Source organism: Hippoglossus stenolepis, chromosome 15, assembly GCF_022539355.2.
Source record: "Hippoglossus stenolepis isolate QCI-W04-F060 chromosome 15, HSTE1.2, whole genome shotgun sequence".
Taxonomy (NCBI): domain Eukaryota; kingdom Metazoa; phylum Chordata; class Actinopteri; order Pleuronectiformes; family Pleuronectidae; genus Hippoglossus; species Hippoglossus stenolepis.
Genome location: NC_061497.1, coordinates 410,482 through 434,115, shown reverse-complemented (window position 1 = coordinate 434,115; position 23,634 = coordinate 410,482). Strand labels below are relative to the sequence as shown.

The 23,634-nt window shown below is 41.2% G+C and overlaps 1 protein-coding gene across 3 annotated transcripts; it reads left to right on the top strand.

Annotated features, from left to right (window-relative positions):
• The first annotated feature begins 620 nt into the window (after positions 1-620).
• On the top strand, positions 621-21,769 carry LOC118122011 (dapper homolog 1). Of its 3 annotated transcripts, none has more exons than XM_035178391.1 (3): positions 621-1,144; positions 14,605-14,728; positions 17,962-21,769. In XM_035178391.1, the coding sequence occupies exons 1-3, from the start codon at positions 863-865 to the stop codon at positions 19,602-19,604; spliced, it is 2,049 nt and encodes a 682-aa protein (XP_035034282.1). In that variant the 5' UTR covers positions 621-862; the 3' UTR covers positions 19,605-21,769. The 3 variants fall into 3 exon arrangements, with proteins under 3 accessions (XP_035034282.1, XP_035034281.1, XP_035034283.1); XM_035178390.1 differs by having other exon boundaries at positions 625-1,144; positions 17,959-21,769; XM_035178392.1 differs by lacking the exon at positions 621-1,144 and having other exon boundaries at positions 14,615-14,728; positions 15,426-21,769.
• Positions 21,770-23,634: the final 1,865 nt, after the last annotated feature.

The following is a 23,634-nucleotide window of genomic DNA, read 5'->3' as shown; positions in this document are numbered from 1 at the left end:
TCAGAGTACTTGCTTAGTGTATCCTATCCCCCAATTCAGTCTAATACATCATATGGAGTCTCTGCAGTGGCCTCTTCTGAATCCATTGGAGGTGTGAGTGAGTGCTGCTGCTGCAGGAGGCTGGGTCTCACCTTACCTGCACGCTCTGATATTGATCAGTGGACCCATTCTTTTATAATTAGTTATTGATTACTTTCAAATCTATAATAAACAAAGTGAACATGTAACTTAATGCATTGTAATAATGTAGTGGAGTGGAAAGTATAGATATTTGCATATACCTGTATATGTTATGGAGTAAAAATTAAAAGTGTAAAAAAACATCAACTTAAGTACAGGTACATGAAAAACGTAGAGTAACTAAGTAACTGTACTTTGTTACATCACACCCCAGAGTGTTTTTCCACATGAGTCAGTATGTAGTGGCTATAAATGCACTCTTGATAACATTAGTTTACTGTTGCTGCTCAAATTAGTGTAATAAATGACTGTGAAGACCGAAAACACAGCCTGCTGCATGTTGTGCCTCTTTCCTGGAATAGAGGGCAGTTGGTTTTGTTTTGTTTTGACAGTAGAATACGTCTACAGTGGCCTGTGTCGATTGTGGGTGTCTGACAGAACCAACAAAAGGCTGCGTGCTTTCACAGGCTCCGCCAACAGCTGTCTGAGTGAGACTGCCCAGCAGAGCGCAGGCTGGGGCGGGGGAATGGGTCCGAGTCCGACAGCAGTGAGTTCAGCAGCCGCAGCCCGCCGATGCTGCTTTACTGTGGCTAACCAGATAATAAGGAGCGTAGGTCAAGCATTCGGTGGATTTCTTTAGCTTCCTTTCGTTGGGATAGTGGAGAAGACAACGGGGGGCTATATGTCTTTACAAGGCACTTTTGAAGTCGTGCTCCCAACCCTATCTCTGCCCATGGAAGCGGAGCGCAGTCGGAATAAGGAGCTGCTGGAGGCCAGTCTGGCCGGGTTGTGTGAGCTGGAGCTGCTCAAACAGAGGCAAGAATGCCGAGTGCTCAGCGCCCTCTGCCTCGGGGACTCCCGTGCTCCTGTGGGTCCGCCGTGGGGAGCTCTACGGTCGGCCCGTTGCGCCCTGGACGCACCAGACGGCAACGCGTCGGATGAAAATGGCCTCGGGATTCAGACTGTAAGTTTGTCTGTTGATAGGACATTGGTGTAGAAGTTCGTAAAACTCGACACCCTTCTTCGTAGTTTGCTGTTATATAGGACAGTCGACTCAGGTCGTGCACCATGGGATCTGTTTCCAAACCTTTACACAGGAGTGGCCCTGTGATGTGACCCTTGTAACAGACCCTGCTGCTGGATTAGGCTTCAGAGTTTTTGTTTTAAGATGTGACTTGGCCCGCTACTTTGCTGTAGGCATAGTGGGGGGAGTACGAGCAGTTACGAAACATACATTTACCACGGGATGAAACCATTTCCAGTCTTTGTTCCTAGAAAGTTCTTGTTGTTATTGCTGAAGACTCCTTTTTCACCGATTACATTGAACCGTTTGGGAAATTATTACAAAATCAATATCAGTGGTTCTGGATTAACAGTTTTCTTTTTGGGAAGGGTAAAGTAACCTATTACTAGGAGCTACAATACCTATGTTTTCCATCTGCTTTGTGTCACAAGCAGAAGATACTAAACATGGAACGCAGGCTTCAAAATATATATAGGGGTTAACATTTTCAGAAACTAACAAATATTAAGCATGTAATACATTGTTAACGTGAAATTATTCACGGTCAACAGCCATCGGCAGTTTGAGACAGTCAAGTACAATTGCAGACTATTGACCTGGATTCATTTTAATTACAAAAATAAAATGTAGCAAACTTTATTTTTATGATGTTGTACTTATACTGTAGATATTAATGGTGGGGTAAGCTCACAATAAGACTAAAAAAATACACCCCTCCCTTCACTTCACCCCTCTTTCAAAGGCTCCACCCCCCACATTCATGTGAGTGGAGTCAGCCACCACAAACATTAGCAAATGGAGCAACACAATTCTGACTTATACTGACTTAAGCTGCTATCAGACTGTCTAGATCCTCCGGATGGATTGTATTGTTTGAACAGAAATGTCAGACAGAGAGTCTCCGCACATTCTCCGGCTGGCCCCCTAGTATACAGTCCACAGAGAGCCAGGAGGAGCTGATGTGAGAACACAGCAACCCTCCGCAGGATTCAGTTGTTGATGACATTCCTAACAAACACACAAAAAAAAGAATAAAGAAAAGAAAACAAATATCTCAGGATGAAAAAGCAGTGCCATACATGTAGAAGACAGCGACGAAGATTTCAAGAGAGATTTTAGTGATGAGGGCTGACTGTCGGTGCTGGGAACAAAAACATGTGATCTCTGCAGCAGAATTATTAGGTTACATCCTGCCTCCTGCATGCTGCCCCACCCCCCACCTGAACAATCCAGAAAATTCTGTGTTTATGTGAACACGTCTGAGCGGAGAATCTCCTGCTGCGTTTTTCATGTGTGAAAGGCAACCTCCACAGAAAGTACCCAATTCCAATTCTGCAGACATCCTCCAGAAGGGGATGTCTGAAAACGGCTCTATTGGTTATTTGTTCACAGAACCAATGTGAACCAAGTGTGAGCAATAGAAAATCTAAATGTCCTACCTGTCAAGCAGATACAGAGCAACCTTTTCATCCCTTTTTATACTTTTCAACTCTCTGTGGTCTCCACTGTTGAAATGCCTCACCAATGTTCACACGGGTCATCGCCATTTTGTTATTTTGCTATCTTCTTTGGGTTAGTTGTAGTCTTCAGCAATTAGCATTTAGAGCACTGTGAAAATGATTGTGGGTATGGCGTCCTGTGAGATAGCAGTAGTAGCAGCAAGGCATATCCAGCACCTACACGTTTTATTTATATATTAAAGATTGCAAACTTTATTCTTTCTTCTATCATTTGTTGATGACATCAATGTTAATCAATTGTTAATAGAACAGTTCATTTTCAGGTGGTAAGGATGTGGCTTTTATTTAACTTTTGTTTAACATTGTATCACACTGCATTTAAGGATAGGTCAACAAACCTGTATTTGTGTGTGTGTGTGTGTGTGTGTGTGTGTGTGTGTGTGTGTGTGTGTGTGTGTGTGTGTGTGTGTGTGTGTGTGTGTGTGTGCCTGTGTGTGTGTGTGTGTGTGTGTGTGGGCGTGTGAGATGACAGAGTAGGTGTATTTAATCCTCAGCAGGAGCTGCTGACAGCCATGTGACAGCTGACAGCAGCTGGAGACACAGCACAACCTTCACTGTGGCCTCCTGTATGTCAAGGGACTAGTCAGGGGATACTTTGAATGGTTGACTCAAAACGTGGTGTGTGTGTCTGTGAGTGTCTGTAAGTGTCTGTGAGTGTGTTTGTGTGCTCTGCATTCTTGATTGTAGACTGATGTGCAACAATTCCAATTTCATCCTTTTAAAGTCAAATCTAACGCAGAGTAAACTGAAGATATTCTGTATATGATGGAAATCCTAACACATAGCATATGACACAATATATGACACATACAGTACATATCATCTCATATCATCTCGTACTGTAAGATAAAGCAGTCATATCACAACAGACCCTTATGTCATGTCTTCAAACTCTACATCAATAGCTATTAGTGATTAGGTCATGAATGCATTCAGATAACTCAGAGTTCGATACTCATACATAAATAGTTTATCCAAACACTACACTCATGCAGACACTATACATTCACACACATAAACCGGTTCAGGCTGGAACTGACGGTCCATTCATTGTCTCATCCTTATAATGTTGTTCATAAAGCAGGAAAAGTGTGAGAAGTCTTCCCTAGCAATTTTTAAGAGTTAAAGATTATCACAGTAAGTTGATCTGAAAAAGAGAATTGGGTACAAATTAGAAATTTTAAAGGAATTCAGACAAATTACATGTTGGTCATGAGTGAAGTTGCAGTAATGGTGAAGTGATAACGCAGGCACTGCAGGCCAGTGAGTTTAGAGCAGCTGATAAAACATTATGTGGAAAGTAAGCAGACACTCTCCCTTCCTTAGCAGCTGCTTTTGAATCCTTGACCAAGGCATTCAGATTTGGTATGTCTGTGTGTGTGCGTTTGTACTTACAACATACTGTCAGTCTCAACTGGTAAATTTTGCTGCTGTTTGGCTAACTTGTAACTCTTACTTTTTATCTTAAAGCTTCAACATCTTGCTATTTTTTTATGGGTGGTACCGAGAGGAATGTGGAGAAACATTCCCCTCAGAAAATTTGGAAAAAAAGATCATTCACTGTGGAACAGGGCTTGAAGAACGCTGCTTGCCTGGCAAATGGGTCAGTGCACACCATTGGGGTTAAGAAGAATTTTCAGTACATTATTCAGACACATTCTTTGTAGAGTCAAATTTAGCCTTAAATTGAGGGATATTGACTATGTAAAACATCTCCTTCAAATATATCCAAATCAAAGCACAGACTATCAGAAAGCATCGGAGGTAAATCTAGTAACAAGAACAAACTAGAATTGCCCTCAGTAGAGTGCCTACTGCTGCCAAGGCGCAATTGTCCCTTTAAATTCAATAAAACTGAACCAAATTGAACAAATTTATAAAAATCAGTCCACTAAATGTCAGATTTTTTCATTAAGATCCATGAAATTATTCCCTGAGAATGAGAGAAAATGTCAATGCCTATCTCTCAATGTTAAAGGGAGTGAAAAAGAATGCCTTGATAGGTTCCTCCCTGAGTCACCAAATTGAAGGGTAATCCATCCAGTAGTCTGTGTAATCTTTCTTACATACAAACTAACCAACTAATGGACAGGGATGAAAACATAACATCCTTGGTGGAGGTACCTAACAAATACAATACATTTTTGACTCACATGAAAACAGACCAACATGTATCCATCAGAGCACAACTCAATCCATTTTCCCTAATTCAACTAAAATACAGTAAAATTACAGCAAGCCCCACTTTGTCTTCACGGTCTGGATTAAATTAACCGACAGCAAATTGCCATTATGTCTCCAAGACATTGAATTGGATTTCCTGTGGCAATCAATACAGGGATCAACTTATCTCTGTGGATAGAGGAAGGAACAATCCCTTAAACGGCTCCATCTGACGTTGATAAAATCAGCTGAAAGACACAGGCACTGAATAGATCATGGACAGTGTTGTTCCTGATACTAGGAGCCTAGGCCTCCACAATCTAACACACTCTCTGATTCATCAAATTCCTCCAAAGGTTTTCTGAGTGTGCTGCATTAGTTTCACTTCAAATGCTTTTGACTGTATAAGGAACAACAATTGCCAACTGCACCAACCTCAGCTGCCCCCTAGGAGGTTTCATGTCATGGTTGTTTTGTAAAAGGACCACAGACTTTTCTTTTCTGTCCTATACACTGTCTTTAAGTGTGTCTCATCTGCTCTCATAATACCAGTGATTGATGTGGAACACACTGCACACACAGTTGGCCCAGTGTCATAGTGCCTTCACATCTGGTTGAGACAAGGCTTGCATGGCTCTCTGGCAAGCATGGCAAAATGACATTGGAAGGCATTTATCAATAATATAATGCAGGAGGATATTGTCATTTCTAAATATATTCCTCTATGATCATTTCATTTCCGCAGAAGAACTCAAAAACCATTCAGGTTTTTTACATGAAACTTAGATATTATATTGATTGATTATACTTCAGTCAGACAACTCACATTTGACATTTTTATTAAATCAAATCAGACTTTATTGTCATTTTACCAGACATACAACAGTTTTGCAGACAGAATAAAATGGCGTTTCCCTGGGATCACAAAATAAGATAAAGGACTAAAGGAGATCTCACATTGTCCCTGAGTCCCATCTATTGTTACTACAAAAGATAAGACGAAGGCCCAATCCCATTTCACCCCTTCTCCCTACCCCTATCCCTTGTTTTCCAGGATTATTTTGTCCCTTGAAACGGAGTTAGTGGATGTGGTTGAAATGTACCCCTATGAATTGGGACAGTACTTCAAGAAGCCGTTATGTCATCAGTAGTCGTCAATGTTACCGGGATGTCATTATCAAAAATAATAAAATAATTTAAATATATGTTTTTTTCCAAGGTTGTTGTCAAAAAAATGACGATATTACATTGAAGAGATATTAAACTAAGATATTACAATTATTATTGTAATTTTTACAATTTTACAATTTTTATTAATGGGGAAAATACTACATTTGTTCTCTCTCCCATCTTGCCAGTGATTCGCAAGGCATTATGGGTAATTTTCATAGCCCTCGGTTTGAAGTGTGGGTCTGAAAAATCTCAGTTTCGTGGGCTGTACAGCCCTAACACTTGACCCTCCCCCTCCGTCCCAGCCAGGATCGGGACACACAAACCCGACACACAAACCCGACACACAAACGCGCAAAACAGAGGGGAAGGGCTAAGGGGTAGGGAGAAGGGGGGAAATGGGATTGGCCAAAAGTGTCCATCTTAAAAGAGTATGTGAAATTAAAATGTCAAGTAAATTTAAAATGTTATTGCTGCAGAGTATAGTTATGTTTGGCCCATAGGTTCCAACTCCATCACTCCCCCAGATATGATTCCATAGATAAAATGAGAGTGATGATCAAATATTTATAACACCCCTGTCAGTGCCTAGGTGGATGCTGGGGTGGTGGAGGGGCTGAATCAACCTGCAGCAGCACTGACGCAGTGGGGGAAAGCAAAGGGAGAGATAGGAAATGTTTGCAGCTTAAACAGGCCGCCAAATTGACAGGGTGTGTACTTGAGAGGATTGTGGAGGATGAGATAGATCACGTGATTGGTTTAGCGCAGCTCGAGTTTGCTGCCTTAACCTGGATAACCAATAGGCATCTAAAATATACAACACTGTATTCTGTTCTTCTATTCACAGGATATATTATATATACAAGGGAGTAACTTATCAGCCATGAAAACACTTGATTCAAACCAGGGTTATGGTTATAATTGTTTTCAGTAACAGAGCTTGATGAATCATTTTTCCTGTCAATGAATTACCATGGTACTAGAAACAAACCATCAACACACATACTTTTGTATTCCTGGGGAAATCAGGCTCTTGTCACCTGTTTTAAGGCACTAATCCATCTTTCACCTTTATCTGGCCAATCACAATGATCAATTACTCTCCTGCATGTAAACAGTGTAAACTGTGTGTTTCTTCTATATATGTGCATGATGACAGACTGTTGGTTTCCTGTCTATGTTTGTTTTTCTCTTTTAAAACATGACTTCCATTATTAATCCATGTTTCCAGTCCCCTTCTTTGTTATTCTCCTTGTGTTGCTCTAACCCTCTTACTTTAGAAATGAAATACATTCTCTTCTTTCATCCTGATCTTTATCTTTCAATTTTGTACCTCTTTGTTACCATGGTGACAGCACTTGCTTTTAAACATTTCTTACTTTTATTTTTGTCTGGTACCTACTTACATAATGCAGCATAACTGCAAGTCCATGGAATTACCTTCCATTGAGACAGAAACCCATACACACACTGGTTCACATATACATTTTTATCCAACCCATATAACAGGAGCCAGTGATAACTCTGAATTGTCTTATTTATCCTAACTAGTCTTTGCAACGAATCCCTATGCAACTGTGGATGATTACATTAAAGTATACGGTAGAAAAAAATCAAATGTGTTGCCAGAGTCAGAAATGTTTATGTTCTGATCATTTTAGGCCAATGATTCATATTACTATAAGAGCATCAAGCTAGACTGACCAGAGTTACCCTATATTCAACAAAAATACACTTAGTATAGGGAGGATAGACAACTAATTAAATTCACAGTTCAAGACTTCAATGGTATTACAAAGTGTGCACATGTGTGCATGCATGAGTGCGCTCATTCATGGATAATTGCATGTCAGTCTATGCAAAGGCATAAGTATGTGTGCGTGAATGTGCACTCAAGTAGGAAAGAAAGGCAGCCATTGAGTCAGTGTGGTCTCACATAAGTAGCCGTTTAAACCCACACACAACCTTTTTTGGAAAGTACATGCCTGACATGAGCCCTTCTTCATATTGCATGCTCACACACTGACACTGTAGAAAGCATGGCATGAAGTAGGGATGGTCCTATTTGTGGCTACTGTTTCTTCATTTGAATTATGAAAAATACAGCTTCATTAGATTGATTTGATTCCTACAGCTTAAAGCTGTTTGTAATGAGAAGTGATTCAATTATTCTCAGATGTTAAACACTCTGTTGGTTCACTCCTAGCAGGAGCTCTTATGTTCTCTGATCTATTTCAATCCCCATTTTCAGCACTGATGTTGGTAATATAACTGCTCTCCAAATCAACTTATTGTGTTTGGGTTAAATTCTTCAATGGATACAGAAGACTGGCCCTTTGATGATCCATAAAATGACTGAACATAAACCCAAACATCATATGTCCCTGTAGTGGACTAACACAGCATCATACAATATGGTGATTGTCAGAAAGATGTACATATAATGAAGAGAGTTAAGCTTTAACTTGACAAAGACATGTTACACGGAACTCGGAGGAAACTATTTTCAGGCCAAGTTCTGACCCTGTAAAATCCTGGAACCTTAGAATAGTTTGTTTCTGTTTTTTTCCTATATGACACTTTGATCAGTTTCAGTTCTGATAAATCACTTTTTCATCCTCTTCTGCTGATTTGTTGTTGTTTACCCCAGGTTCAATTTCAGGTCCTGCACGATGTTTATGCTTTATCCTCATTTTAGAAAATGCAATGTCCCTATCATTGCTATGCTGGAGGATGTGAAATTGTCAAATACTGAATGACCAATTATATTCTCCACCCACTCACCAGCTCCCACAAATTCCTGTGTTGCAGCCAGTTTTCTTGGTCCTTCGTCTTCAAATGCCATACTGAAGTGTCCATATCTGAGAGTCAGTGTTGAGTCTTCTGACCTGTTCACCATTCCACTTTCCCAGTCGAAGTCTGCCTCAGTTTTTCTAACTTTCGCCTTTTGAACCACATTTCTTTGACAACATTTGGGTCACATTACTTATTGATATGACCACATAATTACTTTGATATTGTTTGTTACAGTTTTATACTTTTGATCGTATAATTTAACTGTATCAGAAAAGTATCTTCAACTGCCATGTGATTTCAATGAATTGTTGGCAGACAGAGACCTGAAAGACCTGCATCTTGAAAGTTGCCAATAAAGACAATGTGTCTTTTTGACATAGGCTGTGACAGACTTGGACTTAAAAGCACTTAATTTTCCTCTAAACAGGAAACACAGCCCCAGCAAAAGTCTTGAAAAATAGTGGCATCTAATATTCCGTGTAAATACATGAACGCTCGACCAGATCTAGCTACTGAACATATTTTACTACTCAGCTCGCAAGTTATTATTTCCTGACTTTTGGGATAATACTGATGGCTTATTGTAAGTAAAATGTTACAAAAGAGCTTCAGAGCCAGTGAAAACACCAGGAACATTATGGCTCTCCGGACATATATTTTATCCAGTCTTCCAACTTTATTCTGCCAAACAATTTATCTCCCTGTTGTAGAGATGTTTGGAAAATTGGACTGGATCAGGGGATTAGGGCAGCTTCTCAGCCACCATTTACTGAAACTTCCCCACAGCCATGGCTGTTCATTTTCTGAAGCCAATAGTCAGAAGTGATTATGTGCGAGGAAAAACTAAATCTACATTCGTAGATTTCATATATTTATGCACATAAATCACAAAAAAACAATTATGTGACAAAAATGGTAAAAGGTCTGTATTTATATAGCACTTTTCTAGTCTTGATATCCACTCAAAGCGCTTTACAGCACAGTTTTTGCCATGTACCCATTCACACACACATTCATACAGTGTATATATGTGCTGCACTTTCTCAATTTTGGGGATTAGTATCTTGCCTTAGGACACTTCGGCATGCGTAATGGGGAGAAGAGGGATTGAACCACTGACCCCCCCCAGTAAGGGGACCCCATCTCTACCCCCAGAGCAAAAACACAACAACTGGATACGCCACATATGTGTGCAAACAGTCCAAACTGAGGTGGATGCTGAACATGAGAAAATAAGGATCCATATTAGGATCTTAGGACTACAATCCAAAAATGTCATCAACTACTCAGCTTCACTGACACACCCAAGGGGCAGTTGTTAAATACCTGGCCTTTTGTGAAACTTATATATATATATATATATATAGTGTGTATAGTATATATAAGTGTGTGTCCTCGGGGGGGAGAAAAACACATACTTTCACTTTGTGTGTTCATGTTTTTGGCATTTTCATGGCTCTGATTTGTTCAACAATTTTATAGTTATTCTCTCCAAGGAAAACATAGGTAAATGCATTTACCCTGTTTGTAGGGTCTGTAACCTTCACTTTAAGGTCTTTTATTTCCTTCAGTGGGCCTATAACTCCAGAGTCTTTTGACGTATCATTTTTGACAAATAGTAGCTGCACTGTAAAGTACACTGCAAAGTTTGTCTCAAATGTGAAACATGTGGGTTTGGTTAAACATGTGACGGCATCTATAGAAATCAGATGACCAGCTTCTGTGTCTCAGGGGTTATCTGATGTCATTGTGCCACAAATGACTCAAGTTGTTTTTGTCAAGTGAATAAACTTCTGAATTCATGCAGATTGTTATGAATGCCAGTGTTCTTGTCAGTGCAGTTGAATCTGCTCCTTTTTTTCTCTCTCTCTCATTACAGCTTCAACTCCTACATAACTGAGTTTGTTTCCATCCCTTAGCTTACATCCAGGTGCCTCAGGCCCAGTAGGGGCAGGCGGTGTGCGGGTTTGTGTGTGTGAGGGGGTGTTATTGTTCCAGTGTTTTGATAAAAAGTTCAAGGGGTCATAACTGTCTGTGAATGTGAAGGTTGTTGCTCTCTGTGTCTCCACATCTAATCCTTGATATGTGCACTCCAAGCAAAAGTGTATTTTCATGACTGTCCTTTTACGTTGTCACAGTTTGGTTAGTGCAGTGTTGGTTCAACACAACGTGGTTGAGGTGTGACCAAGCTCCCGAACCTAAGTTAACTAGTTAACAAGTGGTTAAAGGGTTTGAATGGAAATTGATATATTGGATATTGAGGAAAGATGAATGGACAATGAGTGAAGGGGTTGAGGTGATGATACATCTCATAGGCTGGTCTGGGAGCATGAACTGGTGTCTGGGTTGAGTGAGACTCAGTTGGAAGGTTTTGTCTCAGCCATCATTTCACCGAAAGGTGTGAATTAATTGTAGTGAATTTTAGTGCACGCTTGATGAAAGTCACAAGATTGTTTGATATAGGAGCAATATGTTTGAAAAACCAGCGACCAAGGATTTTGTCAGAGGTACCCCTGAATAATGTTCTGAAAATATGCCTGAAATCCAGAGGACTTGTGTAAGATGGTAAAGCTGATAGTTGGCGTAATAAGCATCAAAACAGGTTATGTGCTGTCAGTTATGACAGCACAGTGTACTTGAGGCTGGCTGTAGATGAGGGCTGCTTGTGAGTGTGTGAGAGAGGTTTCCCAGCTAGTGAGTTAACTGAATATTTTACACAACAGTGGGACTGTTGTGGGTGAGTGTTTGATTTTGTACCTAAGTGCCTTAATTTCTGGAAAGAGAAACAAGACAAATAATTTATAATTTATAATTTATAAATAGCTATGTTGTTGTGGTAGCAAGGAATATGGGCTACTTCAGTGAAGAACTGCCCTGAAACTGTGTAATTGCTGAGGAATGAAGTCGGCCCCTTTATATGATCTCAACGACTGCAGTGTTGTCAGTTTTAATGATTATAAACTTCAGAAACCGTTAGTGCCCCCAAAGAATTTGAAGTCTGAGGGCCAAGCAGAAGTGAACCATCCTTCTCCATAGTAGCCACTGACTGTGGCGGACTGCGCATCAGGACTACCGGGACATTTACCAGTGGCCTGCTAGTCTTTTTGGCCTGCCTTGATCTGATAACTTGACCAGCAATAATATAGCAAGCAGGAATGAGTTGATGGACCTTTCAAATCCACTTATACTTGAATTCAAGCAACAAAATAACAACACATCTTTGAGAAACGACCTGTTTCCAAAGACTAATTTCACTTCACAATGACACCACATCCGATTGTCACCAAGATAATATCAGGACAATCTGAGGTTGAATTTTAAAGTAAAAGCTCTTAAAAATATCATATCTTCACTGTATTGGTTGTGGTAACAGAGAAGGAGATTCTTATGGCACTTGACACATTTTTTGTCATTGAAAAGATAGCAGAGGGCAGTGAGTTACTGCTGTTACTGTTTACTTGTCTGGTAACCGTAACATCAACAATAGCGTTAGCCTACAAAAGTAGAGGTCTGGCACATTGCGTGAAAAGGGTGGCCTGGAAAGGATTCAAATTCCCAGACTGAATTATGGTCCCAGTCTGCCCCTGGCCACTGAAACCTATGAAAGGAGCCATGTCTGTGTAAAGTTAAATTTTTTCCGGTTGAGTTATGAAGTCATCATAGAAGAAATAAATACCATTCCAGGATAGGATAAGAAATGTTGCCATATATGCATTTACATTTGCATCGTCCAGAAAAACTATGAAGGAGAGAGGGGACAGATGCAGCTTTTATTAAAAGGCTGGACAGGAAGAATTTGACTTGAGGAATAATCTGGATGGCATTCATGGGGCAGCCAGAATATGATAGAAACTAGCTTTTGGCTTATCTAACTGCCAGGAGAGAGTTCAACAGATTCAAATTCAGGTGTGTTGAATTTATCCAAGGGCAGAGATGCTTGAAAGGAAATTCAGGGGGTCCAGGGTAACTCCATATCTTCTAACTTGATATTAGTGCTATAGGCTCTGAAGTTTTCTTCTTAGGAAAGAGGGACATTTAGTTCTAAGAAGGCTTGTGTGAGGGTAGAAGTAAAGTGAGGTGATGAAGTTGGAGTGAGGATAAGAAAGGTTTGTATTTCTTGGTTTGGGCCCAACACAGGCTAAGATATTGGGACTGTTTCTGCAGCCAATGATAAGACACCTAAAATGATGGTGATTGTTTGGTCGATGGTTGTGTATTGAGAGTGGACTGTTGGTTGTTACAGGTGTGGGAAGTATAGGAAAGTGCTTCTATACTTGGTTGGAACCTATTTGTGAAGCCATTTATAAGACAGTGAACACAAGGTTTTTCTGGATGATTTTATAGAGCAGTAGCAAGCAAGGCCTTTATTTTTATGCAATGATTGCCTCCACAGAAGGAGCATAGCTGCAGGGGTAGTTCGAAAGACTGCAGCCCACGTGGTTGAAGTTTTTGCACACTATCCTGCCTCCCAGGCGCAGCAGATGATGAATGATAACAGACTGGGTGGTGTGTGAGGAAGAAGACTTTGGGTGCCCTAGTATGTTCCCTGGTTAAATTGCTGTTTCTGGCCAGCTGCCTAGGAAGCAAAAAGAACGTAGTAGCTGTAAAAACCTGTCCCTCCATAATGCAAGGCCATTTCGTTTGATGGAAAGATCACTGTTTAGCTCGGCTCTTTGTGGTGGAAAGCGAGGGTGAGGTCTGTTAGAGTTAAGTCCTTTGACCCTGAAGATAAAAGATGGCAGTGCTTGACTACACCAACATTCTTTTGAATATCTCTGGGCTTTATATTGTCAATAAAGGATGGGTGAAGGAGATGGGCTACATGAAGTAGATGAATAAATAACTTTATTAGCCTTAGATTGTGCCCTGTTGGTTGCTAGATAGGGCTCTTGTGCTGCTGAAGACGTTGTAAGCCGCTGAAGAAGGAGTAGAGAGAGGGGCGATAGAATGGAAGGATGTTGGTGCACGGGAGTTATGTGAAGCCTGCACGACGGCCCAGTTTCTGACAATGAGCTCTGTTTGTAAATGTGAAGACGGTCGAATCAAAGAGTAGGACGAGTTGCGCGGGGAGTAGATTACCTGGTGGATGCACTGGAAAGAGCCCGAAAACAAGAAAAGGATTGGTGGTGGGTCGCCTGTGGCAATCCCAGTTAGCTCTTGTTGACGGAGGAAATGAGCCTCCGGGAGTTTGACAAATCTTGTTTGGAGAGCTGGAGCAGAGATGCTGCTGAGGCCTATGTATGTTAGCAACCAAGCGAAAGTGGCTCCCCTGTGAAGTTGGTTGTGATCTGTGTTCTGATAGTGACTGAAGGGTAGCCATAGTCGTAGAGATCATCGTCTAAATTAGGCAAGTTGATCCATGGCCAGTTTAGGATCCATGATCAGTTATTGTTGATTAAATGTGATCATGCATGTTCAAGTGAACATTGATCTCTCTGAAGAATCTGAGGCAAACATAGCATGATAGATTGACCCTGTAGGCTTGACAGTTGATTTGAGGTGTGGTTGAGGTGTGATCCTGCTCCTGAACCTATGGTAACTTAATTTGTCAAGAAAATCGAAATACAGGCACAGACAGACAAATTTTCAAATTGTCAAAACTAATGTATGACTGACCACCTTTCGAATGAAGTAAAATATACATATTATTGTGTCAATGTTATTGTGTCATTTTAATCATGCTTGAGTGAGAGTTTTCACACCAAAGAACAAACTCTTGACTTGCACTCTGTCTTTTTCTGTGTATTTCAGAGACGTCTCCAGTGCACTCCATGGGGTTTAAAGTTATCTTTAGAACAACAGGTGGCGGAACTGAAGGTGAACTCACAGGTCAAGTCAACAAAACCTTATCTGGGGGATAACAGACTCAGTTCAGGTAAAAGCATCAACTCTGTCAAAAACTAAATTGCACTGCAAAGTACACAGAACATGTAAGTTAACACAGTATCAGTTCATTCTCAATCACAGAAGGCTGTGATTTCAGTACTTAAGTGTACTGTGTGCCTTTGTGCAGAATACAGATTTTGAACAAATATCTTCCTGTGAGGATGATAATGAAAGGAATTCAATGAATAAATGTCTCACTATTGTTTTTTTCTTACACTTACACAATAGCTGAAACACAGGGATTTTAAATGACATATCATCCAGTCTGATGCACCATAGAAGCACTTCATGCTAACCTAATGATTCTTGTTACGCACCTTAATTAAACTACATTGGTATCTCGTCAGACCAAAACTGGATTGAAATATGTTTGAGAACACATAAAGAAAATTTATTACAGTTGTATTGTTGTGACTAATTTCTGCGATTTTTTATGGAACTGAAATGGTTTTAATTAAATTAGTATGTGGGGATTTACAGCTGTGAATGTTTACCATTTAGCTCACAATCCTATAAATGAAGCTTTGGGTTAGTTCATGCAGGACACGGAGTCATGTGCTCAGCTGTCATAAGCTGTCAGCTACTGAGGTTTGTGGTCACTCGTCTGTCACCCACCAATCACAGCCCTTTCTCTCAACAAAGTGGTCCATTTAAATACGACCTCCTCCTCTCTGATTCCTGCTCAGCTACGCTTCCACTCAGGCTCTGCTGCCGGGAACTTTCCTCCAACTTTTACAGTCCAAACCTGTTTGTGGTAAAAGGTATTCATCTTGAACAAAATGTATCTTGCCTGCTTGCACCCACTGGTGGGTTTTGCATGTGTTCCCTGTTTTATCTTAGCATGCTGCGTGGCTAATCCAGGGAACATCCAAAGAGCCATCTGCGCCGAGCATAACTGTATTCCCATTTGTGCAATAAATAATTACATCATGACAAAGTGTTTCTGACTGAAGTAGTGTAGTGTTGTGCTTTTACCTCCTCCAGGAGGTTTTCACATCTGTCTGCTCTGTGTTTACTTGTGGGTTAGTTTATTTTGTTTGGCTATTAAACCACTGTACATATTTTGCACCAAACATAGTGGATGGGGCTCAGTCAGGATCCCAGCTTTAGACCCGAAGGTGGAATCAATGAAACAGTCATCAGCCCCTGAGTCCACCAGGGCTTGCAGGGGAATGGAACTGCTGAATCCAGGGAGAGACGCACAAAGCTGCATACGTAGGTGAGGGGCTGGTGAAGAGGAGGTGCGGCTCATCAGTGCCCTCTCAGTTACTGACGAGCCTAATCTTTTGGTAGGTGGGGACAGGAGGTGAGGAAATTGCCGGCTAGGCCACAATAAATGCACAGGCCTGCTTGGACCTGGTTCTGGCGTTTCATGGGAGAGAGGCAAGCTCGTCCCAGTTTTATGGGTTCCTCAGGAGTTGATTAGGTGATTGGTAGCAGCGCCGCTGCCTTCACTGCGGGCAGCCTAACTTCTCCCTACGGTGTTCACAAAGGCAATTATCGAGATGAGTAGAAATGGAGTCTAAACTTTTTTCTCATCTGTAGCAGCAAACTCATCCTTGACATTATCAGCTTAACCCTGAAGGAAAACACTCTGCAGAGCCTAATTATCCCACCCACCCCACCACTTTGCTGAAAAACTAAAGAACACCGGAGCAGAAACTGCATGCAAGCCCCCAAATCTATCATTAGGGGATAGGAAAAAATGGCTGACATGGCAGCTGGCCGGAGGCGGGCGACGCTTGTAGCGAGGGGGAAGTCACAGGTGGAGAAACATCAGCGGGAGCGGTAACAGTTCCCCTGGCTGGAGGAATGGAGATACAAGCCATGACGTTGCTTATGTGTCCTCTGATCTTGGACATGCTGATGGTCAGAAAGCTTAAGGTTTCTATTACACCCCATAGAGCATGGTCACCACCAGTGCACCCTTGGTGGCGAGAGCTTGGCAGATCTGTGGCCAGATTGTTCTGTTACAGCTTGTTTGGTCTGGACCCAAAATGCAGACACGGACACACAAGAGGCTTATTGATAACTGAGTCTTGAAAGAAATATTGAAGCGGTGGTGAGGTGGGCGCTGAGCCTAGATGACAGGAGACAGGCAGGCGAGGAGAAGAGGGCTCCGGGGGAAGGACACTGGCAGGTAGGGAGTCGTGGCTGGTGGAGGAAGATTGATGGATGATTGAAGTCTGTTGTGGTGAGGAGCCAGGTGCCCACAGGTTAAGTAGTGCCCGCGAACAAATAAACAAACATAACAGACACACACACACACACACACACATCCAAGAGAGGGACCCAAGACGACACAGAGGAAAACACAGGGGAAGCAGGAGTCCTGGCGGAGCCATGACAGGACCCGAAGCAAACATGCAGGCAATGGTGCAGAGTAAAGTTTATGTTCATCCTACCTGCTCTATCTTAAGTGTTTTTCATTAAATGAAACAGAATTTGCTTTATTACTGTTCAAGTGTTTGGCTTATATATAAGTTTGAATGATTTGCATGTCAGCTATTTGAGAGGAGTGTTAAGCAAGCAACACAATCTTCAGAACCAAGTTCACAACTTTTTCAAAATAAATGTTGTGCTTTTACTTTGTAGACAAGCTGCTGAAGAGGAAGTGATTCTATGAATGACAAATATCAGTGCCCGCTACACCCGTGAATGTCTGTTGCAGTCTGATATGTGGAAATAAAAATACTAAAATAATCTAAATGAGCCAGCGGGCTAGAAATTATTGCAGTACGGGCTGTTTTGGCCCACCGGCTGTGAGGACATAGAGAAGGCCCATTGGGTCTTTAGCCCTGCCCCCACTGACAATTGCAGTTTTTGCCTGTTTATTTACATTTTATTTATATTGAACACATCAATTTGCACCAAATACAACACTGTACTTCTTCAAACCCTTTTTTTGAGATATGTGTTACACATACAGAGACATTTGTGGAATTAGTAGGTATGTAATTACAAGATAAAGTATCAAAAAGAAAATATATGATTATGTAATGATGGTAATATATATTATATATATGTATGTGTATATATATATATATCTCAAAATTTAAAGCTCATGGTAGCTGTCATGCTCATACGTCCACAACATACTTTATAATATACAATACAAATAGGAGTGTTGCATTAATTCCCAGTCTTTGTTTTCCATTTGCAAGTTGTAACACAAAAAATAATACTGATCATTTATGTTGTCTTTTCTTTGTTTGTCAGGAGATGTCCTTGTAACGTGGAAAAATGGATCTCCTGAATCAAATTACCAACCTGTGAACCCAAGTTCCCTCTTTGTCCCTGAGGGTACAGAAGAGAGAAAGATAGGAGAATCATGGCAATCAGACACAACAAGACAAGCCACGGTTACTGATGCCTTTGGGGTGATGAGGAATGATGATCCCAGTCAGGAAGATTATCAACAAGCACAAAAAGTAGAGAATTATATATTCGGTCTTATACAACGCAGAGTTATACCGATGCGCCCCTCCAAGCCCCGCACCAGCCTCTCACATGATGCCCGAGTTGTCAATGTTGTGAGGCAGAGTAGTTTATGCCGTAAGGATGAACAAGATTCACTAAAGCAGGTGTCTGTTCAACAGATGTTAACTCTGTCCCAGTGTTCAGAGGGAACTGCTACACAGGCTTGCCAAAATGTGGATCAGAAGTGTCATCTAGGGACCGGGTTTAATGAAGAGGCCTCACCCCTATACCACAACCACCTCCTCCAAAGTGTCCCGCATCAACCAGGATTTTATCACAAGCCAAGGCAGGCCTCTATGGTTAACACATCCAGCTCAACCTTGCCAGACTATCTATCTTGCAGTGTGCAGCCAGCCAAACAAGACTCCAGCAATAGTGAAACTGATTCAACCCTGATTCACAACTACCAGCCAGCTCCAGCTGTGTCAAAGCCTCACCATCCACCTTCTCCTGATGAGCAGTTGGTCAATGCAGAGTATATTCCAGCCCAGCCCTGTCGAGCCTACACCAGAGCTTATGGCCAGTATCACTCCAATCCCCAGAAGGGCTCTGGGGTACCTAAACCTAACAGAAGCATGTTTTCTCCAGAAAGAAACCATCATCATGAAGAGCAGCAGCCAACAGCGTCTCAGGTCCAGCCCTCCAGATGTCGGGGGGGCCCAAAGAAGTGCCGTTTGAATGAAGAGAAAAGTGTTGCCACTAAGAGGCTGGGGAAGAAAGCGTGTAGGTCTCAGTCAGAGAACAGCTTGCAAAGGGCTCCAGAGCGCAAGTACAATACAGTAGAGAGGGATGGTGGAGGAAGTGGGAGTGGTGGAAGGGGAAGCCGGAGTAGTCAATCCAGGAGCAAGAAACAACAGCAAGGAAGTGGTAGCTGTAGGCGCTGGCAGTCCAGTCTTGAGCTCAGCCAAGATGAAGCTGACCAGCTGCCCATACCAGCACCTGTGCCAAACCAAAGGGAACCTTGTCCTAGGCGCACACGCAAATCTCGTTCTACACATGCATCATATGTCTCTCCACACCGCAACCACAATCTCCTTCAACACTCACACCATCATCAACCCATGGAGTACCAGTTAGAGAGGGATCAAGTGCCACTGTGTAAGCCAAGTGAGAACTACCTTCACCAAGATCAGGGTGAGTCTGAGTCAAGCATGAGCGAGGCTGACTCTCCAGATTCCAGCTCTTTATCCAGTGACTCAGATGAAAGTGGTGGTCTGGTTTGGCCCCAACAACTCCCCCCTCAACTTTCCCTCCCATCACCACCGGCCCCACCTGGAGCCCCTCTGCAGCCCAAAGCTTTTGTCAAGATTAAGGCCTCACATGCCCTTAAGAAGAAGATCTTGCGCTTCCGCACTGGTTCGCTGAAAGTAATGACCACTGTATAAAGTGGAATAATGGCCAAAATAAAGTAATATGAGCTGTCGAGCTTTGGACTATGTACCATGAGAGAACACAAACTGTGAACACAACATAAAATGTTAATTAGGTATGATATGAAAATCTATTTCTACATGGAAGTAATCTGACCTTCTCTGACTGAATTGATCGGATGGCTTGAGATCACCCTCAACAAGCAATGAAAGAAATGGCTATCACCATATCAGCTATTTGTTTATAAAATATGATGTTAAATTGTATGTGAAGTGTAATAGTTTGGATGCAACTTTGGATGACTCATGCTTTGTCAAAGGATGGCCTGATCTAATGAAATATCCAAGCACATTCAAATACACACACCCACTGAACAATTACATCACTGTCCATGTAGACATTGCCTTGGAAGTCACAGTATTTCATGGTTTTAGCTTTTAGCCATACTCAGATAAATGTTCAATATACAAGCGATTTTAAGAGCTGTTGGTTCTCATGCAAGGCCATTTTTATATTTTAATGCAATTTTTTAAATTTTTGTTCTTGTTTTCCTTTTTGTGTGGATTGTATGTATGAGCAATCTAAGTCAGTTACATCAGACCTTTAACCTTTTAATGAGTAACTGTCTGATCATTAGCATAACCTCTACACTCCCCTTTAAGAGGGAATGTTATTATGCAGAAAAAAGAATTGATTAAAACAAAGCAGTTCATGGTGGGCTAGTTCAGGTGGGAGGTGGGCTAGGCCATGTGAGAGTCATGAGAGAATAGTGTACTGGTGGCGATGTTGCACTGTTGGGTACAACAGAGGATGTTCACCTAAAAAGTGTCTTAAATAAAGGCTCCAGTCAGCAGTTCAAGTCTGAGTTCCTCAGGCAAACTGTTCCAGAGGGTTTGAACCATAACAGCAAAGCCCCGGTCACCTTTGGTTTTGACCAAGGAATATCTAACATGGCCTTATTAGAAGATCTAAGGCTACGGGCTGGTGAGTACTGATTTAGAATTGTAACTTTACACACTGAGGCAAAAAAGGCGTCAGCATTTGGTGGGTGGCAGACATTAACATTAGCTTTACACTCTCTAAGGAAGGCAATGGTTCACCCAGTCCATGTTTGCCGTAAAAAAGAAACATATAATCACAAGCACCCCATGCAAATTATGCTCAATTCTGAGTATTTACTGCCGCTGATGGCTCCAGAGGTTGGCTGGGGAGGTTGATAGTTGTCATCAGTCATAAATAACAGTAAGTTGAATGTGAATCCAGGTCGTCTCCAACTTTATGAAACTACCCTGTGTAAAATGGTCAGAGACAGGTAGTGAAAATGATCCTCAGCTCTTATTGAATATGACTCTTGTGTATCCACCTTTTTCTCTAATTCCATCATTCTTCTGAAATGAATTCTGGTATTTAGGGAAGTTGCATTTACACGACAGGGGTTTTCCCCATGTAGAGAGAGGCCTACTTATTGTACTAGACAGGTGAAAACTGCTGCATGTTTAAAGAGTATGTTTTCATTGCCATGAAGTCAGCCTTAATTTGAAAGAAGGATCCTTTGTCTCCCACTTTCCCATGCAAGTTTTACTCCTATTTATCCATCATCTTTATCCACTCTCCTCAACAAACATTTACATGTGCACATTGGAAACGTATTGTTGAAATGCCACATATTTCTCCACATATTAGTACAGCTATGAAATATTTTATTGATGGTATTAAATATATCTGTCAGACATGGCCAAATATGACACTGAAAATGAGTGGTGAGGAGGAGAATGTTATTACAATACAAAGTGCCTGTGAATTTGTGGCTGAGTTAATTATTGTCAATTTTTATAGCAGCAGACAAAAAACAGTAAGATACAACAGTATCTTTAAATTATCTTTAGAACATTTTGGTGGGATTATGTCTCACTTACAGAGCAACTGTGTGCTATTATATATATATCCTATTGAAGGGTGCTGTATGCTATCGATTTTTCATTTCTAATGTTTTAATATTAATAATAATAAAATGGTTGCCTGCACAAGAATGTATTTAACGTTACAATGTCACTTTCAGTATTTGACAGTATTATCATTTAACATGCACTACCCAACTCACTATGAGCTTCCTTTTGAATGAAATTTGTAATGCAGTATATACAATGTGTTTTAGAAAATAAAGAAATGTCAAAAGATACAATTTGTGTTTCTTAAATATTCTAGAAGAAAAACATTAACCAGTAGTTTCATCAGTTGAAGCTTGTTCACTGCCTCACTATAGATATATTCAGACCACACATCATGACACAGGCATAGAAAACACACAAAGCACACAAGTGATTGAATAGAATAGTTGCTCTCAGACACGCACTGAACTCTGGAGATCCTCCACGTTTTCTCTGGATGGACTGTCCCAACTGCACTTTTTTGCTGCACAAAGGAACTGTGCACTTGCATCTCCATTACACAAGACACGAGTTTAACAGAAAAAAAGTAAATTTAAAGATATAAATATAATAGATGCATTTGTGAAATCTTAAACTGAGTTATAGTAGACTATAGCACATGACTCCCACAACAAGTGTGTGTGCTTTTACATATATCTTTGTGAGGACCAGTTTGAGCATACAACCTTCTTTTAAATTTTTTGCCATGGATTTAATTTGTGAAGCACTTTGTAACCTTGTTTAGATAAGACTTGGGTTAAGGGTTAGGGTAAGAATTAGGTTAGGGTTAGGGTAAGGATTAGAGTGAGGCTATAAGTGTGATGGTTAAGGTTGGGGTCTAGGAAATGCATTTTGCCAAGGAATGTCCTCACTAAGATAGATGTACAAACACGTGTGTGTGTGTGTGTGTGTGTGTGTGTGTGTGTGTGTGTGTGTGTGTGTGTGTGTGTGTGTGCACGAGCACAAGGGATTTCTATTAACTGGGTTGTTTTATGACGTTAGGATTCAGCTATAGCTGCTTAAGTTCATTAAAGTGGAAAAGACAGGAAATAAGAGTTAGAACGACTCATAAAAGCCACCAATGCTCCAAAGGGAAACAACAGACCCTCTCACTTCTGCTACATCTGAAGCTCTTTATCATCTAATCTATCTCAGTATTTGCGACTTTTTCCCAGTCGCCATCCTTTCACGCTGATGTCCTTCTCTTCCATCCTTCATCCCTCCATCTGTTAGTGGTTAGAAGAAACACGCTCCCTTCAGGGCCAGGAACCTGGAGTATTTCCTGTATTGCCAGAAAGTCTGGGGAGGGGGTGGGGGCAAGAAGGGAGGAGGAGGAACAGAGAGGCACTGAGCCTGAGGAGGAAACCCACACTGAGAAAGTGAAACAGAGAGACAGTGAGAGATGGAGGAGGGGTTGAATGAGGGCCTCGTGTGCATACATCTGGCTTTGATTAGCCAGACAGAGAGGGTGATGGTGAGAGAGGAGACAGAGGGGCTATTATTTTTGGAACTTTAAGAGATTCAGTGTGATTGACCTATTTTTTTTCTCCTCCATCCTTGTATTATTGTTCCTTTTTTCTTCTACCCAGTTCATTCACATTTCAAATAAAACATATTTTATAGACTGCTGTATCTGTAGACAAAACAGCAGGAAGGCAATCCAGTGCTGAATAGCAGCCTGAAATCAGTACTTCTGTCAACTGTCATTTCACCATGTTGGAATTACAGTGACTGCCCTGTAAAGATACACCCTTTAGTCTGTGCAGTACTTTAAAGGGGAAAAAAAGTCACTCATCATATACTCACCACTATGCCGATGGAGGGATGGTTGAAGTGTTTTGAGTCCCAAAAAAACTTCAGGAGTTTAAGGGGTAAACTTTGTTGCAGCCGAATCCAATACAATTGAAGTCAATGGCGAACTACATTTAAGGCTTAAAACACGGTATATATGACACCGGTTTGAGTCAAATATGAATGTCAGGGCTTGCAGACACTTGGATGACACCACACAAGCAGTATGGAGGCATTTCATGTTTTTTCTGTTGTTTTATTACGTCTGAAGTGTAGGTCAGATTCTGCTGCAACAAAGTTTACTCCAGAAGTGTTTTGTGGACTC

Bases quoted from the DNA above. Each gene is read 5' to 3' on its own strand.
- LOC118122011 (XM_035178390.1), top strand. From the start codon at position 863: ATGTCTTTACAAGGCACTTTTGAAGTCGTGCTCCCAACCCTATCTCTG. The intron at 1,145-14,604 runs GTAAGTTTGTCT...TGTGTATTTCAG, and splicing joins ATGGCCTCGGGATTCAGACT to AGACGTCTCCAGTGCACTCC. The intron at 14,729-17,958 runs GTAAAAGCATCA...TTTGTTTGTCAG, and splicing joins GGATAACAGACTCAGTTCAG to GAGATGTCCTTGTAACGTGG.